Source organism: Echinops telfairi, unplaced genomic scaffold (genome assembly GCF_000313985.2).
Source record: "Echinops telfairi isolate 266 unplaced genomic scaffold, ASM31398v2 ScPeMD7_7475;HRSCAF=8513, whole genome shotgun sequence".
NCBI lineage: Eukaryota > Metazoa > Chordata > Mammalia > Afrosoricida > Tenrecidae > Echinops > Echinops telfairi.
In genome coordinates, this window is record NW_022111379.1 from 32,172,840 (window position 1) to 32,189,205 (window position 16,366).

General features: G+C 45.4%; 2 protein-coding genes across 3 annotated transcripts in view; both read left to right on the top strand.

Annotated features, from left to right (window-relative positions):
* IREB2 (iron responsive element binding protein 2) overlaps nucleotides 1–5,223 on the top strand; it is a 77,627-nt gene extending 72,404 nt beyond the window's left edge. The window contains exons 20-21 of the mRNA XM_045285694.1: nucleotides 1,930–2,115; nucleotides 4,810–5,223. Coding sequence (XP_045141629.1) covers nucleotides 1,930–2,115; nucleotides 4,810–4,920 — 297 coding nt within the window. The 3' untranslated portion in view covers nucleotides 4,921–5,223. The remainder of the gene's footprint in view (nucleotides 1–1,929; nucleotides 2,116–4,809) is intronic.
* Nucleotides 5,224–13,931: 8,708 nt separating this feature from the next.
* The window catches only part of HYKK (hydroxylysine kinase), a 22,286-nt gene continuing 19,851 nt past the window's right edge, over nucleotides 13,932–16,366 (top strand). The window contains exon 1 of one of the 2 annotated variants that reach the window (XM_004699713.2): nucleotides 13,932–13,983. The gene's annotated coding sequence lies outside the window, so the exon portion shown is untranslated. Of the gene's footprint in view, nucleotides 13,984–14,196; nucleotides 14,232–16,366 lie in introns of those variants that run through there. The other variant, XM_045285828.1, reaches the window with a different exon arrangement.

Sequence of the window (16,366 nt, forward strand, 5' to 3'; positions counted from 1 at the left end):
ATACCTCATGTTGCTTCTGAGTCAGATGGGCCCTTGTTTACCTTCAGTCTTTAAGACCCCAGACGCTATGTCTTTTGATAGCCTGGCTCCATCAGCTTTCTTAACCACGTTTGCTTATGCACCTGCTTTGTCTTCAGCGATTGTGTTGGGAAGGTGAACATCATGGAATTATGCTGTACATTTTTATGGGAGCAGGTAACTTCAGTGTACTCATGGCAGAGGCTGGTGGTTTGAACCATCAACCTCTGAAGTTAACAGTCCAGTCCTACCAGGCTTCCAGATACTGGTATTGATTCCTTTTAGTCCCTGAAGTTGACTTCTCTCTATATATGTTCCTATTCCTCAACCACATAGTTAGGTAACAGAGACTAGGTTCTTAGGGAAATTGGTGTTATGTGTGAGTTGAGGAGCTGCACCCAGTCTTCAGAGCTGGTATACCAGCTGCCTGCTTGGTGCTCCTGGTGGGTTCCTGGGTGCATGTGGTGCAGATGAGGGCCACTCTCCCACCACTGCAGAGCCCACAGGGCTTAGAGATGTGGTAGTAGTTGGATGTTGCTTGTGCCTGCCCTGGGCAGAAAACCCACGTTTCTTCCATCTACCCCAACCTCACAGTCTTATAAGACACACCCCCTCCCCTTTTATGTGCGGTCCACCCCCACCCCCGCCTCCCTGGTCTCTTCCCCCACATTACCCTTTGTCCACCCTGACCTTGTGCCATCCTCTGGGACAGATCACGACCACACAGGTGAACTGGAGAAGGCCTTCATGTGTCCTTCATGTTGTCCAGTCACACTAGGGATTCTGTTATGTCATTCAAGGTGGGTTGTGGAGGGCACCCCAAGCCCAGCCACGAGCACTTGTGGGACCCAGGCAATTGAAGATGCCCCGAGTATTTTTTTCAAAGTTGCCACATATGTGACATGTTGAATAAGATCACTGCGGGCGATGGTGGGTGTGCATAGATGAGAGGCTTTCATCTGGAGATCCATCTGGGCACAGCTGGAGTTCCTTGGGTGCCCATTCCGCTTCACATTTAAAAAGTGATCACAAGTTAGAGTGCGGGCAGAGTGTGTCAACTGGTGCACCTGAGTGATAAGCCACCCTTTTCATCTGAGAACCCTGAATGTCAGTCAGCATCTGTGTTCTCCCTAACGCTATTCCATTTCTGCAAAGGAGACTCCAGTCTCCTGCTAGTGAGGTAAGCACTCTAAGCTGGCAGGAAAGGAAATGGAGTCCCCGTTCAAAGTACAAGACTTCCAGTGAATCTGGTAGCTTTAATCTGGTGTCTGCTTCCTGGCCTTCCTGTGTCCTGTGTGACCCAGTCAGAGTCTGCCTGCTCAGTGGAATTGAAGGGACTGCTTCCAACAGGGGAAAAGAAACTGTCCCTCTTCCAAGAATTAGTACTGCCCCTGGCTTGTTGGCAGTACCATGGAAGGGGTCCTGGCAATTTGCTTTCCTTAAGACCATAACCAAGAAGGTGCTGTGTGTGGACACAGCCCTAGTCTGCTCTGTGACACATGGGGGCCCTGTAAGTCAGAACAACTCAGCCGCAGTAGTGGGTTTGGGTTTTGGAATTCAGAAGCAGCACTGAACTGGAGAGCTGCTCTTGGCTTTACAGGAAGATGGCTGGCCAGTGCCCGGAATGCTGAGACCATGGCGTCCCCAGCCTTTCCTGGAGTCTATGTGGCAGATTGACTCAGAAGTCCCACGTTTTAGTTTCAAGCCTTTGGGTAGAGTTCTTTCCAGGCACCACGGTGTGTGTGTGTGTGTGTGTGTGTGTGTGTGTGTGTGTGTGTACGTACGTGTACACATATAACTTTTTAAGGCTTCTGTAAGTACATAGATACAAAGTTTTTGTTTTTCTTTTAAAATGCTTAGTGAAGCAATCTTCATCAATCATTGAGGGAATAAACTGCTTGTGTGTTACAGGGAGTGAAAGCTGTTTTGGCTGAAAGCTATGAAAAAATTCACAAAGACCATCTGATCGAAATCGGCATTGCGCCGCTTCAGTTCCTTCCTGGCGAGAACGCGGACTCCTTGGGCCTCTCCGGCAAAGAGACCTTTTCCTTAACCTTTCCCCAGGAACTCTCTCCCGGAATTACGTTAAACATAAAGGTACTTCTGAAATTCTCAAGTGATGATTGTGTACTGTGGAATGAGATATGATTTTCAGCTGAATAAGGATTATTCATCGTAAATTGTATACTGGCATCAATTAATGAGTCCAAGTTTTTAAGCTGTTTCCTACATGCTTAAGCCTGTGGCAAGACTCTTGATGCTGTCTCAGAAAAAGTCGAGAGAACTCGATGGTTAGTGTGGTGTACAAAAAACAAACCTGGGTGTCGATGTCCACGTGTGAGGGTGATGGAAACTCACAGTTAGGGTCGTCAAGGGAGAAGGAGAAGCAGACTGGTGGGTGGGTGTGAGCCCTGCACAGTGACGTGCGTTGCCTTGCAGACGGTGCACACGCGCTCCCAGTCCATTAGAGGCCACCCGAGATACTCTTCCTAAAGAGAACCCGTAGCTTCAGTAGGAAAAGAAAAAATTGCACACCCTTTTGTGGTCAGTATGGTGTACCTGGTTATCCAGTTAAATTCCCAGGAATGGATTTATTAATCTGTAGCTATATGATTGGGAAAGCTTTGTTTTTTCCATTGTGGAAAGATTCCACATGCACATATACACATGTATGTACCCATAGGCTTAATTTCCTTTAACAAAGCTCTGTATGGAAGTGCATCTTGCTTCTCTGGTGTAGTCCAGATCCCGAGCCAGCCAGCCGCCCCCTGCTTCACTCTTCAGCAGGCATCTAGACTGAGCAGACAATTCACCTGGAATTTATTGTTAAAGAAACAAAAATAAAAAGCTCCTTGCATAATGTGCCTAAATCTACTGTTAGAATGGAAGAATTTTAGATTCATCAGATCTGAACAAGCCGCTTAAACATTTGGCCCAGCCACCTTTATGGTACATGTGCGTGAGCCAGGGTGCCTGAGGTGCGTAGCAAGTTCATGACATGACAGAACTGAGCTCCGGCTCCTAGCACTTGAAGTCAGTGTCTGCTCTTCAGTGTCGCTGACAGCCCCCCAGGAGCAGATACCTATCTGGATGAATGCCTATAGTATAAAATGTTTAATTGCCAGGGTGTGCTGAGTTTTTTGTTTGTTTGTTTGTTTGTTTGTTTGTTTTCTGAGAAGGGGGCAGTACTGGGCAGTAGGGAACCTAACCTACGCCCCAGCGCACCCACTGCTTCCATCAGATAAGGTTGGTTATACACCTATCTGTGGTACTGGAATTTCATTATCAGTTTTAGTTGGGCTTTCCTAAGTAACAGCTGATTGCTGGTCCGGTCCTGAATGCTGTGGGTTTAGAGAGGGAGGTGGGTCTGTTGTCGGAATTAGGAGGCCATCCCCTTTTGAGGGGTGTTGAGAAATGAGATATCCCACAAATCAAGTGGGAGGATTTTAGACCAGGGATCCACTCGATGGCGGTGAGTTTGGTTTGGGTACTTGGATTTCTAGCTGTGTGCAGCTAAGAAGGTGTGTTGAATGTAGTGGGGGAGTTGGTGAAGCCTGGTAAAGTTGAAGGGTTGGGTAATGGCTGACTCAGGGCTCAGAGCGCCAGGTGGCCATGTTCTTGGGAAAGTCACACGTGTTTGCCTCCTTTTCCTTGTTTTCTGCTCCTCCTGTTCAGATCCAGTTTTAAACTTGAGTAGCCTTTGGGTTAGGGTAGACTTTACAACTAGGAAGAAAAAGGAAGAGTAACAAATGTTATATACGGTGAATACTTGATGTATTATGAATATGACTATTAAAATACAGCTTCTCTGATGAATAAGTAGACATCTAAGCCTGTGATTTGGTGCTCTACAATGTATACTTGCCAAGGATTTTTTTCTGTTTTAGCAATAAAATTCTAGGTCTGGTACCTTGGTGGTATTTTGTATTTGGGGGATCTGTGCCTCCCACCCAACCCACAGGTGTAAGAGTCTCAGGCAGTCGGAATGCCGTTATCCTCCATTTCCAAACATTTGCTTTATGTCACTTTCACGTGTATGAAAAAGATAAAATAGAACATTTTACATTTTGCGCTAGACCAGTGGTTCTCAACCTTCCTCATGCCGCAGCCTTTTCATACAGTTCCTCATGTTGTGGTGACCCCCCAACCATAACATTATTTTCGTTGCTACTTCATCACTGTAATTTTGCTACTCTTATGAATCAGGCGATCCCTATGAAAGGGTCATTCGACCGTGACCCACAAGTTGAGAACCGCTCCGCTAGACAAGTTCAGAAGAGAGTTTTCATTGTTACAAGAAAAGGTGGAAAGGGGCCCACAGGAGAGCTAGCAATCAGCAATTGAAGAGGCTCCACCCCTCATACCCCAGGCCTTGTGAGCGGGGAACTGCACGTGGCCTCACAGACACGTGGCTTGTCCATGAACAGTGTATGTCAGTGTTGCATGTCAGGTATGACAAGGGGGCTTTACATAGTTCATGGACAAATGAGATCAAAAGATAGTGGAACTTCCCATGAACCATTTGGGTGCCTCCCTGTCTGTGTTCCTTGGTCTGATTTGGTAGATTACTTTTGGGTCTAGGAATGCTCCAAGATTTTCTCCATACACATTAATGGTCATGCTGCTTCCCCCACCGAAGGTTTCCTGGGAACACCCTGCTTCCAGCTCCCAGGGAAGCCTGTATAAGAAATTAGAGCTGGGAGACTCGGGTTTCTGACAGGTGGTCACTGAATATGTCGACAAGTGTGGAGATTGCATGGCTGATGTGAAGTGTTTTCTGTTTCTTTAAAGACAAACACTGGGAAAGTTTTCAGCGCCATTGCTTCCTTTGAAAATGATGTGGAAATAACATTATACAAACACGGAGGATTATTAAATTTTGTAGCACGGAAATTCTCATAGTATCCACTCACCAGGAGACCTTCCATAACAGATAAGGGCAGAGCCGCCCGCCTGAGCTGCAGCCGGGAGTCCTCACCACGGAGCTGCGGACCGTCCAGCGCACCACTCTCCCATCCACGCCGGCAACGATTACAAATCAACGTAGGGACTGAAAGGACCCTTGATTTTAAATAATACACGAACGGTGCTATTAACGATGCTAAAATCAGCGTGTGAAGTGTGTTGTGGAAGAGGCCTGTAAGTATGGGGGGAGGGGGAGATTTTATCACACCATTTTGTAAATAAAGGCAGAATTTGAACTTGTGTTGAAGATTCTTATCTGAGTAACTTTCCTGACATTTGTTTTGTTTGCACCTGCCAACTGTGCACTGCTCTTGTTGGTTTGAGAGTAGCCAGTTGAAATATCAAAAGCCAGATTAGACTCTAAAGTGATAGAAGTGGGAAATTGGTTTATAAGTGAACTTTCCAAATAGATTCATTTCTTTTCAGAATTGAGCTGGACTCTTGGCTTTCTTTGTTTGTAATGTCAACCAAAGATAGAGCCTACCCCAGAACACAGTCCTTTGGCCGGTTACAGGCACCCTCTACGCTCGTCCTAACAGGTGCAGATTGGGAATGTTTTACCAGGACCCTCCAGCAAGCCTCAGGTGGCATGGTAGTATTTAGATTCAACTATTTTGCACACTTGATGTGATACTATAACTTATGGCATATTTCAGGTATCATTAACCACATTTTCACATATTTTATAGTCGCTAAAGAGAAGTTTAATCATTAAACTCTACAATTATTTTCTCTAGACCTTTAAATTACCCACTCTTAAATTATATGATTGCTCGACTAAGCATTTTTTAAGATTTTGATGATTTCTTATTTAAATTGATTTCCCATTACTGTTTTATTCCTTCCTCTACCTGGGATGCCTGGTTCCCTCCATCTTATTTTAACTAGAGTATAACTAGAGCTGACCATTGGGAGAAAACAAACACTATATTAGCACCACATTTTCTTCTATGAATGTTTGTTCACTGTGCTGAATGTTCTGTCAAAACAAAGTTTAGCAGCATTGAAGAAAAGGGTTGAATAATTCCAGAAAGGTCGATATTGTCTTTGAATGAAGAAATTAAGCTTGGTAGGCAAAAGGTTAAACATAGCAGTTTGTTTTTCTCATGGAATTGTCTTTATATGACCCAGTACTGCCAGTCAGAATGAGCTCCTGGTGCACCGGAATAAAGAAGGAGTTCTTTTACACGGAAACAACTGGAATGAACAAAGAAGGGCTGCCGGCCACAGCAGCTCTGCACGTGTTCACGGCCTGTGAGAATGTGGTGCAGGTGCGTTCACACAGGAATGTGGACTGGAGTTCCATAGAACAGTTCCCTCTGTTTGAATTTTATAAAATCATGTCTTTGGTTTCTTCAGCGTGTGAGCTTGACGTTATATTGTGCTATGCTATGTGTGTGTCACGGCCTGTATTTGTTTATTCATATGCTAAACATGAGTTGGAGATGGCAGATTTACAAGTTGAAGGGTAAGAAGATACTTGTTCAATGCTTTGACGATGTGGTAGTGACAGGTTGTGTTGGGGAGGAATCTGTATTAGTTTGAAATCCTCCTACCAGCAGAGGCAGGAGCATCATAAACCGCCAGTCTAAGAGAGGAAGCCAGGTGACAGGGCGGAAGTATATTTCCACTCTATCTGGTCTAGCTGCTGACAGTAGCAAATGTTATTTTGGGAGCAGAATCAAGTTTCTCTTAAGTCTCAAGCTTATATACAATGAACCAAAAGCTTAGGGTGTGTGGTTTTCATTTCAGGAGGGAGTCATACATGTACAAGGTGATGTCGGCAGTTTCTTGAGCAGGGAGAAAGAACATGGAACCAAACGGACACACATACACAGAGACAGTACAAAACTGCAGCAGCCTCGACAGCCCGCAGTGCTTTATTATTTATCGATTAAATACTGTTCCCAGACAAATAATACTGTTTATTATTTATCGACTAAACACTGGCAGTGTTCCCAGACAAGTTTGCTGTTCTCACACTTGAGTTTCTCATAGCCTTGAGAGTGAGTTCTGTATCTCGGCCCATACCGGTGTTAACATTTCTACCAGGGAAATACTGTGTGCAGTTGTTTCCACAAATCATCCCACTGTTTGCAGTACAGATGCTGTTTATGAGAACCAACTAGGTCAGACGTTTGCGTCCTGTCCTAGACAGATACATGACACGAGACACAGTGCTCCTCTCACGACTCCTTCACAAGGGGTTTCAAAAAGTTTGTGGGGTAATTTCATTGTCCTGCAATTCCATTCTTCCATGAGCTCTTTGAAGCCTCCTTGTCCCAGGGTAGACATTATAATTCTGCCCCTAACCAAATGCTGTGGGGGCAAACGTAGCCCTAGGTTGGCTTGTATTGTCCTACAATACATAAATCTCTGTTGGCTATAGAGGAATCATTTCGTGTTAACACCAAAAAAAAAACACAATGTGAAAAGGGAATAAAAGAGGCACTGGAAGCAAATCGGTGTTGGGGATGAATTTAAAGTTAACCATTTTAAAAGTCATTACAACGGCATTCACTCCACCACCCGCTTCCAAAACATTACCCTTTGAGTTTTGGCATTCTTGGTGTGTCATCCACCCAGCAAGTCATTATGATTATCCCTAATACATTCCCGATATGATCGTGGTGGCTTCCCATTTTATGTCCAAGCACACACTTGGGCTTCCATTAACTGAATTGCTCATGATAAGCAAACTGCCCTGTAATTAAAGAGGTGGCTGTCACACCAGGGCCTGAATGGCGGAAGACATGCTTGGGGATGAGTTGCAGCGAAAGGAGACACTACTTGACATTTTGCTAGGACTGGATTTGAAAATGACTCATTTTAGGTGTAGGAAAAATACTGAATATTGACCCTAAACTTAGTTTGGTTTAGAGTAACAAAAGGGGTGAACTCAGGCTTTGTTGATGTTGGTTTTTTCTCCTCAAGTGTGATAGCACCAATATTTCTGTCCATTTTACACACTTGAAAACCACATATCTCACGTAACTACAGATCATTGTTTATTATTTAAAGTCAACAAAACAGTGCAACAGTTATACGTTCAATAATGTTAAGTATTGTATAGAAATATATTGGAGGCAAAGTTCAGTTGATGACAATTGTCTATATGTTACGGATGCTGTAAATTATTTTTAATAAAGAAAATTGTATTATCACATACTTGATTCTTGTTAAGTTTTGTGGTAATGAAAATAAACACCCTAACTTTAAAAGAAATGAGAGATGCCATCTAGACATTTCTCTTCAAACATGCTTTCTAAGTGTTCAGACCTTCCTTATGCCTGATGCCACTCTAGGATATAAAAAGACTGTTTCCCAGCTCATCGCCCCCAGATCCATCTATGTCAGACCTGCAACTAAAGGTAAATGATTGTCGAGCTATTTCCCTGAAGGCATCAGCCATCCAGAGCAAGCAGCCTACTGTCTGTCCCACTGTAGGTGGGGCTCACGCCTTGCTGTTAAGGATAGTGGATTGCTTCCCCTGAAAGCTTAAAGTAAATCAAGTCTCCAGCTCAAGGGCAATCAAGGGTTAGGCCTCCATGAATCTAGAATCCACCCATCTTGTCACATGCAAACCCTTAATCCCTCCTCTTCCTAGATTGTCCCCCTCCCATTACTGTAGTACCGATAATACAACCCCTTCCTGTGACGTATGTCTTTGCCTGTAATTAGGGGGCTTGCACCCCCCCCCCCAAGATATATACGCCTTGGTTAGCAATAAATCACTTCTTCTCTGACCGTGTTGTGTGTGGACCTGGCTGTTGAGATCATGGCTATCCAGGAGGTGAGCATGCTACCATGAAATGTGTCTGACTTTCATTTTACCCTCTCTCCCATCTCTCCTATTTCTCCATGGGTTTATTATAATCTTTATTTATTTTAACCGTACAATTGCATTTCCTGAACCTGTGATAGTGTGTGGGGCAGGCTTCCCCCACAAGTTCCATTTACTCCTGAGCCAGTAATAAAGTAAGCCCAAGGCCAACTTTGATTAGGAGTAACCTGAAGGAGAAATCACCAGGAGAATTAAAAGAAAAACAGCCGAAAGGTTCTAAGGTGTCATAGTTCACAGAGTTGAAGTCTAAAGGGATGATCCCATCGACAAAGCAATTCTAATCAGCAGCCATCTAATCAGATGTTTTGTTGGTTTATGTCTTTTGAGCTAAAAATCTTCCACCTCTTACCTTACTACTCATTGATGCTCTCTTCCCCTAATCTGTCTGCTTCTTCAAACATTTCTTCTTCTACTATGTACAAAGGTATTTCTGGGGGGGAGGGGGGGATGTTCCAATTCACACGTTTTATTCCTAACAAAATGTGCTAAAATGTCACAGTGGCTACAGACAAGTTCTCTCAGTAACACTAATTGCCTTAAAAACCAAACTCCCTGCTAAAGTAAATGACCCCTGTGGGTTTGAGACTAACTCTTGAAAGTAGAGTAGAAAGCCCACTGTCCCAAGGAACTGCTGGTGGTTTTGAACTGTTGACCATGTGGATCACAACCCCAAAGCATAGCCACTACACCACCAGGGCTCTTTAATCTTAAGGAACCTTCAAAAAATAAGTCCAATTAAAGCTTTCACTTCCATGGGGATCTGCTCATTCGTTTATGATGACTGATTTGGGGGGCTTCCAATTCATCCTGGAATATTTTCTCAAAGAAGGAATGATCGTGGGCTTGTTATAAAGATGTGACAGGAAACCCGCACCGGGGAGGAAAGGGGCCAGGGAAAGTGCACTGGGAATTTTTTCCCACCATGACAATGCACATGTTCATTCTTCCAAGAGTGGTTAGGGCTATCTGACAAGAATCCTGCATCAAGAAACCTCACCCCACACCTCCTATAGCCCTGCAATTGCCCCATTCAGCCCTCTGTTTGCAAAACATTGAAAAGGAACAGAATTTGAGTGCCTCCGCCTGAGGAAGTCAAACTGCCCTGTGACGAGCAGATTGAAGGGTGCGACAGGTTTGGAGACAGAAACTTTGCTTTCAGAGGTGTGGAGACCTGGGTCGAGGATGGACATTTCAGATTCCATGATCAAATCCTGTGAGTTCAATCTTTGAAGCATGTTCCAAACCCAACCATCTTGCTTTACAAGGGCTTCATTTATAGTACCAGAGGGTATCAAAACAATGGAATTTTTTTTCAAAACTATTTACATTTCTTTACACGTGAGGGTGGGAAGAGGGAGGAAGGGGGAAAAAGAGGAGTGAATACCAAGGGCTCAAATAGAAAGTAAATGTTGATAGAGACAGTAACTGGATTAATGGTTACTTGGCGGTCTGGCAGGGAAGGTTGGGGGAAATGGGGCGCTAATAACAAGGAGCACAAGAAAGAAGAAAATGTTCTAAAACTGATTGTAGTGATGATTGTACAACTCTTCTTGATGTGATTGAACAATTGAGTTGTATGATATGTGAATTATCGGCCAATAAAACTGTTGAAAAAAAGTAAATGTTTAGAAAATGATGAAGACAACATATGTGCAAATATACTTGATACAATTGCTGTATGGATTGTTATAAGAGCTGTAAGAGCCCCAGTGATTTTTAAAAAAATAATAAAATAAATTTCCTTATGAAAACAACCATATCACCTTCAAAGTACTCTCTATCATACTTAATACATTTGTCAAATCTGTGATTCCATTCTTGGAAATATCCAAACTTACCTGTTTGGATGGCTGGCAGAACCTTCCTCATTTTTTTTCCTTCACCTCTTCTATGTAATCAAATCACTGTCCTTTCATGTTCCTCTTCATTCACAAAAACAAAAAGAAGTCTCATGGAACAAGGTCAGGTGAATCAGGTGTGCAGGGCAAGAGAGGTGTGCTGTTTTTTGCCCAAAACTGGTGCATTGAGACGGTGGCAAAACCAATCCCACGTCTGCCTCAAATCACACACGGTTACACTATCTTTACAGAACCTCTAAGTAGAAAGCTTGAATAACAGTCTGACCTGGTGGAACAAATTCCAAATGCACTCGCATCCAAAACACAAATGAGTCATTTGGGGAGGGTACCCCCTCATATGTCCTTGTTCCTACATGTTTGAAAAGGTGATTTCCCTTCGAAACTGTTGTGCCCCCACCAACTTACATCACCCATCTACAGAAGCCCACCATTGCCTTTTCATCACATTGCACATGAGCCCAAAGCCCCAACTGTCACTCCCAGGCCCTACAGTCCGATTCGTCCACGCCCCCAACTCATCCCCCACCTCCTTACCGGTCAATCAGTCCTGCTTCAGCCACACTGGCCTAACTGTTCCTGGGACACGAGGTCATTCTTGTCTCAAGGCCTCTTTACTTACTTTTCTCCACCTGGATAGCTCTTCCCATCTACATTGATGTGGTCTATACCTTGAGAGGCCTTCCTATTTCCTCAAAAATTATGAATATTTGAACCATTAGCATATGCATGCATTGATACTAGTTTCTGTGAAGCAAACTTAAAAATAAGCCTTACTCATTTAGAGTCTACATTTCACACTATGCCTTAAGAGTAGGAGAAAGGGCATGTGTTTTTAGAGCAGTAGGCTGTTGACCACACTGACAAAACATGAGGGATGGAGAGGATCAGGTCAACCCGAACTGACTTCACTAGAGAACACCATCAAAGGGAGGAGAGGATGCCTTCCACGGGTTCTGAAGCACTGAGGCTCCTGTCCGCAAGCCCCTCCATCCTGGGGCCAATCCCTCCTATAGTACACAACGAACTCCGAGGGAACAGAAGACCTCCGTCCAATTCAGTCCCAAGGGGTTGCTTGAACACAATTATGTCCATGTTAAAGATCTGTAGTATGGAAGATAAGTATAGTTCAGCTCCTAGAGGAAACACAGAGGGCAGGGAGTGGACACTGGGAGGGGCAAAAGGAGGTGGTTCTAGATCTCACAACCATATTCCATCTTTTCCCTCTTCCCATGAAGCATGGAAAAAGACCAGACCAGTCTATATAGAATTGAGACAAGATGAAGACTCAGGAGCTACCGGCAGGCCAACAAGGAGTTAGACTCAACTGTAGAAGACTCATCTTAAAAGAATAGACAACTTGTTATATGTGTTAATATATACTATGCACCCCCACCCACTCCAAGACTCGGTGGGGGTGGGAGTCCTGCACCTTGAAGACTACTGAGTGAATAGCACCATGTCTAAGGGAAATTGAAGGCCTTGGTATAGGCCTTCAGATACACCAGGTAGGGTGCTACATTTTGAGCAAACAATTGCCCACCAACAAAACCAAAATACGGTCAAGTGCAGGCGGAGGGGGGAGCTGGTGTCCAGGAGTGTGCTCCTGTGGCTAGAGTGCTCTGATCCATCACAAGTCCTTGGCTGGAGCTGCCTTTGACCAATGAATATTCCTCAACTAACCTCCCTGCTAACCCGTTTCCCAGGCAGCCTTCTGAAACTCCTGGGACTCTCCAGCAGGGAGGGAATCCACTAATCACATGACCTAAGCAAGGGTTGTGATCTACTTAGGACTGTCACACCATGGCCCCACTCCTCTGAGACAGGGGTTTTGGGTTGTTTTCCTTCCCCTTCCTTTTTTTTTTCTCTCATTGTTTTGGCAGAGAGGAGAAAACTTGGTGCCTCCACAAGAGCGTAGGCTGGGTGGTGGATGACCCGCTGAGGGGGACTGCACTGTGATAGAGGAATTCCTGAACAGTGGCTGAGGCTCTGTGCTCCTTCCACTCCGTTCCCTAACAGCATAGGAAGTGTAGGGCCTTCTCGATATATAAAAGGCTTCCTTACAGCTTGGTATCTCCAGAGAAACTCAGTCAGGCCAGGGCTTACAGGACCCCTAACCAGAGGGCCCTTGCAGATCCTGGTGCAGCGATGGCCTCGAATCCCCCTCAAGCTGTGCTTTCCGAGTATCCCCCAGGATACAGGCTTATATCATTGGCCAGGATACAGGCTTATATCATTGGCTTGAGGGAACGGAGTAGGGAGGAAGTGAAAGAAAAAAAAACGAGGATGGGAGTTCTGCGAACTCTTAAAATGTCCATAGAACCGGTCCAGAAAATGTTTTGAAAATGATGGCAACATATGTACAAATGTGCTTGACACCACTGGTGTATGTATGGATTGTGATAAGAGCTGTATGAGTCCCCATTAAAATGATTAAAAAAGCAAAGAACCAGTCCAAGTGGGTCCCAACCCCTTAGGTGTCCAACAACCCTTTCACAGGGGTCGCCTAAGATCATCGGGAAACATATAATTCACAATATATAATTACATATTGTTTTGTGACTAATCACTATGCTTTATGTTCAATTTGTAACAATGAAAATACATCCTGCATATCAGATATTTACATGACAATTCATAACAGTAGCAAAAGTACAGTTATGAAGTAGCAATGAAAATAATTTTATGGGGTCACCACAACATGAGGAACTATATGAAAGGGCCGCGGTATTAGGAAGGCTGAAAACCAAGGCATTAGGAAGTGGACAAGGCGGAACTGCGGAGGGTCACTCAAGAGCCGGAACGCTGCCAAATGGCTACTCACCACGTTAGAGGCGGGGCGAAGTCTTGAAGAGCCAATAAAAATAGGACAGCCAATAAAAATTAAGTGACAGCTCAGCGGGGCATGGCCTAGGAATGTCAGCGAAAGGAGGCGGAGCAGGATGGCACAGAGCCAATCAGAAGCCCAATACCTGCTGCCAGGCCACCGCTTCCAAGACAGGTAGAAAAACTCAGGCACACCTGTGCGGTCTAGTCCACTCCGACTCATAAGGACCCTTCAGGACAGCGTAGAACTAGCCGTTGTTATCTTTATGAGGACAGATCGCCAGGCCTTTTCTCTGCGGCGCAGCCCGGCGTCTCCGGCAGCCTGCGCGGGCGGGGCATCGGGAAGAGCCAATCAGCAGCCAGGGCTCGCAGCTGGGGGGCGGAGGCGGCTTCCGGAGCTGCTCTCGGGGCTGCGCGGCCGGCCTCAGTCCTGGGCCGCTGGAGCTGCAGTACACCCGGCCCGCAAGCTGACGGGTGAGCTGAGCTGGGGTGAGCGGAGGCGAGCCCCAGCTTCCCTGGGGCAGACACCTCCGTGCCAAAGGGCGGGGCTGGGGCCCAGCTCCCCGTCCCCCGGGGCAGACGCTGGCGCCGGTAGCGCTGCGGACCCAACGGGAGTGCCCGAGGCCCTCTTCGCTTCAGTCTCTCCCCTCGGGCAGGCCAGGCTCCGCATCCCGCTGCTGCCCATCGGCCCGCGCCCTGCTGCAGCGGCCTCCGAGTTCCGGGTGGGTGGCCCAGTCTTGAAACATCCGAACCTAGAGGCGCCGAGGCCCTGCCCTACTGTTTCCTGGTCCCCTTTGAGAATAAACAGGCCGGGAGGCTGTGCAGCGAACGCGCCTCTCCTTCCGTTAGCGCCACCGATGTTCAGTAAGGGCGAATGAGCCCTGGTGGCGCTGTGGGTTAAACGTTGGGCTACTAACCCTAAGGTTGGTGGTTCAAAACCACCTGCCGATCCCCGGGAGACAGATGAGGCTGTCTACTCCTGTAAAGATGGACAACGTTGGAAACTCCATTTGGTGATAAATCAGAATCTACTCAAAATCCAGGCTCGGACTGGGTGCTGTGAAGCAAGAGATACACTTACTGGCTGTAACCCTGGTTCCCCCACCGTGGAAGCACATACCAGAAGGGATTTCAGGAGAAGGGCAGATTGCTGGGGTGGGGGTGGGTGGGGTGACTAGACTTTGTAACTCTGTGGGAGTGTGAAGGGGGAGAGAGTGCATTTCACCCAGAGTTTAAAGTCCAGCGCTCTTAGTTTTAGGACACAGGTTTTGCGAGTCTGGTGTAAACCTGGGGATTAGAAAATATTTTGCCTCCTGAGTGGTTTTTCTAGAGTGTAGTAACATAGTGCTTGCAGGGCATAGAAACTGATGTGAATCACACACACAGTTTGTTAACACAGCCATCTGTGCTGAATGCATGTTTCCTCCGTATTTCTTTGCTTTCAGGAGCTGAATGATCAGTATTAATACCTTGGCTTGGAATATATAGTCTTTATATATAAAAACTATATATTATAAATTTATATATATTTATTTATAACCATATATAGTTTATATATGGTTATAAATAAATTATAACCAATTTAAGCTGGGGGGGGGAGTATTTTAGAAGTAAAGACTGTTAGAATTAGAAAGGACTTTGAGACAGTCTACTTCACCTCTCTTTTAGAGGAGAAATGAGTGGGTAACAGAAAAACCCAAACCAAACCCACTGCCAGCTAGCTGATTCCAACTCATAGCAACTCTATAGGACAGAGTTGAACTGCTCCATCGGGTTTCCTAGGTTGTAAGTCTTCACTGAAGCAAACTGCCTCATTGTTCGCCCCAGGAGAACTCTTGGTTAGCAGCCCAAGGTTTAACCCACTGCACCACCTGGGATTGTTTAGGTAACAGAGCTGATAGATGCTCCTGTCTACTACACCAGGCTGTCTTTCTGATGGCCGGAGTTGTCCAACATTGCTTTAAGCTGCTTTAGAAAGCATGACTCTTCAAACCGGCTGGAAAAGCTCCTCTCAAAGATGCTGTGGGCCTTTTCTGAACTAGCACTGAACTTGACCTTCATTGACTGTGTGCAAGGTTCCTTTCAGCTGATTCAGATCAAATTCAGTATTGTCCTGCAGCCCTTAAGGTTTTGGGTGTTGGGAAAAACTCCAATTTCAATTTCAGGTTAAAGTTTCATGTCATATTACATTGTGAAAACTAATCTGACACCAGCTTGCAGACCTCTGGAAAGAATGTTAACATTCCATTTAAACCCCAGATGTAGTGTGAAAGGATAAGTATATTGGTTCCCAGAAGTTTCAGGTGCAAAGACTGTTTTGAAACCCTATTTGGGCTTTGAGACAGTATCTGTAGTAGACCAAGCTGAGCAGCTTAGCTTGGCTTCTGGAAGACAATGTTCTGGTCAGGAGAAGGGATTGTGTATGCTACCACTCTAACAGGTGCTAACAGCTTGCCAGTGACACAAGAAGCTACATGCAAGTTTGGAGGTGGGAAATCACCCTGGGTGGGAAACTGGGGACCACCATGGCATGGAATCAGGGGAGATGGCATTTGTGGGGTATATGCTGATGATCATTTTGTGTCACTATCAGAGGACCCCTGGTGGCACTTTCAGGTAAGATTGAACTGCTAGATCAGAGGTTCAAACCCACCAACCAGTACACAGAGGAAAGATGAGGCTGCCGGCTCCTGTAAATGTCCACAGCCTTGGCCAGGGTTCCTCTGAGTCGTAATGGACTCCATGGCAGTGAAGATAATGTGGGGTCACAATGAGTCACCAACTCAAGGTGTAACTCTTTTTGGGGAACCACCCCGTTACTTTCGTGGCTCGCCCTTATTTCTCTTGGCAGTAGAAA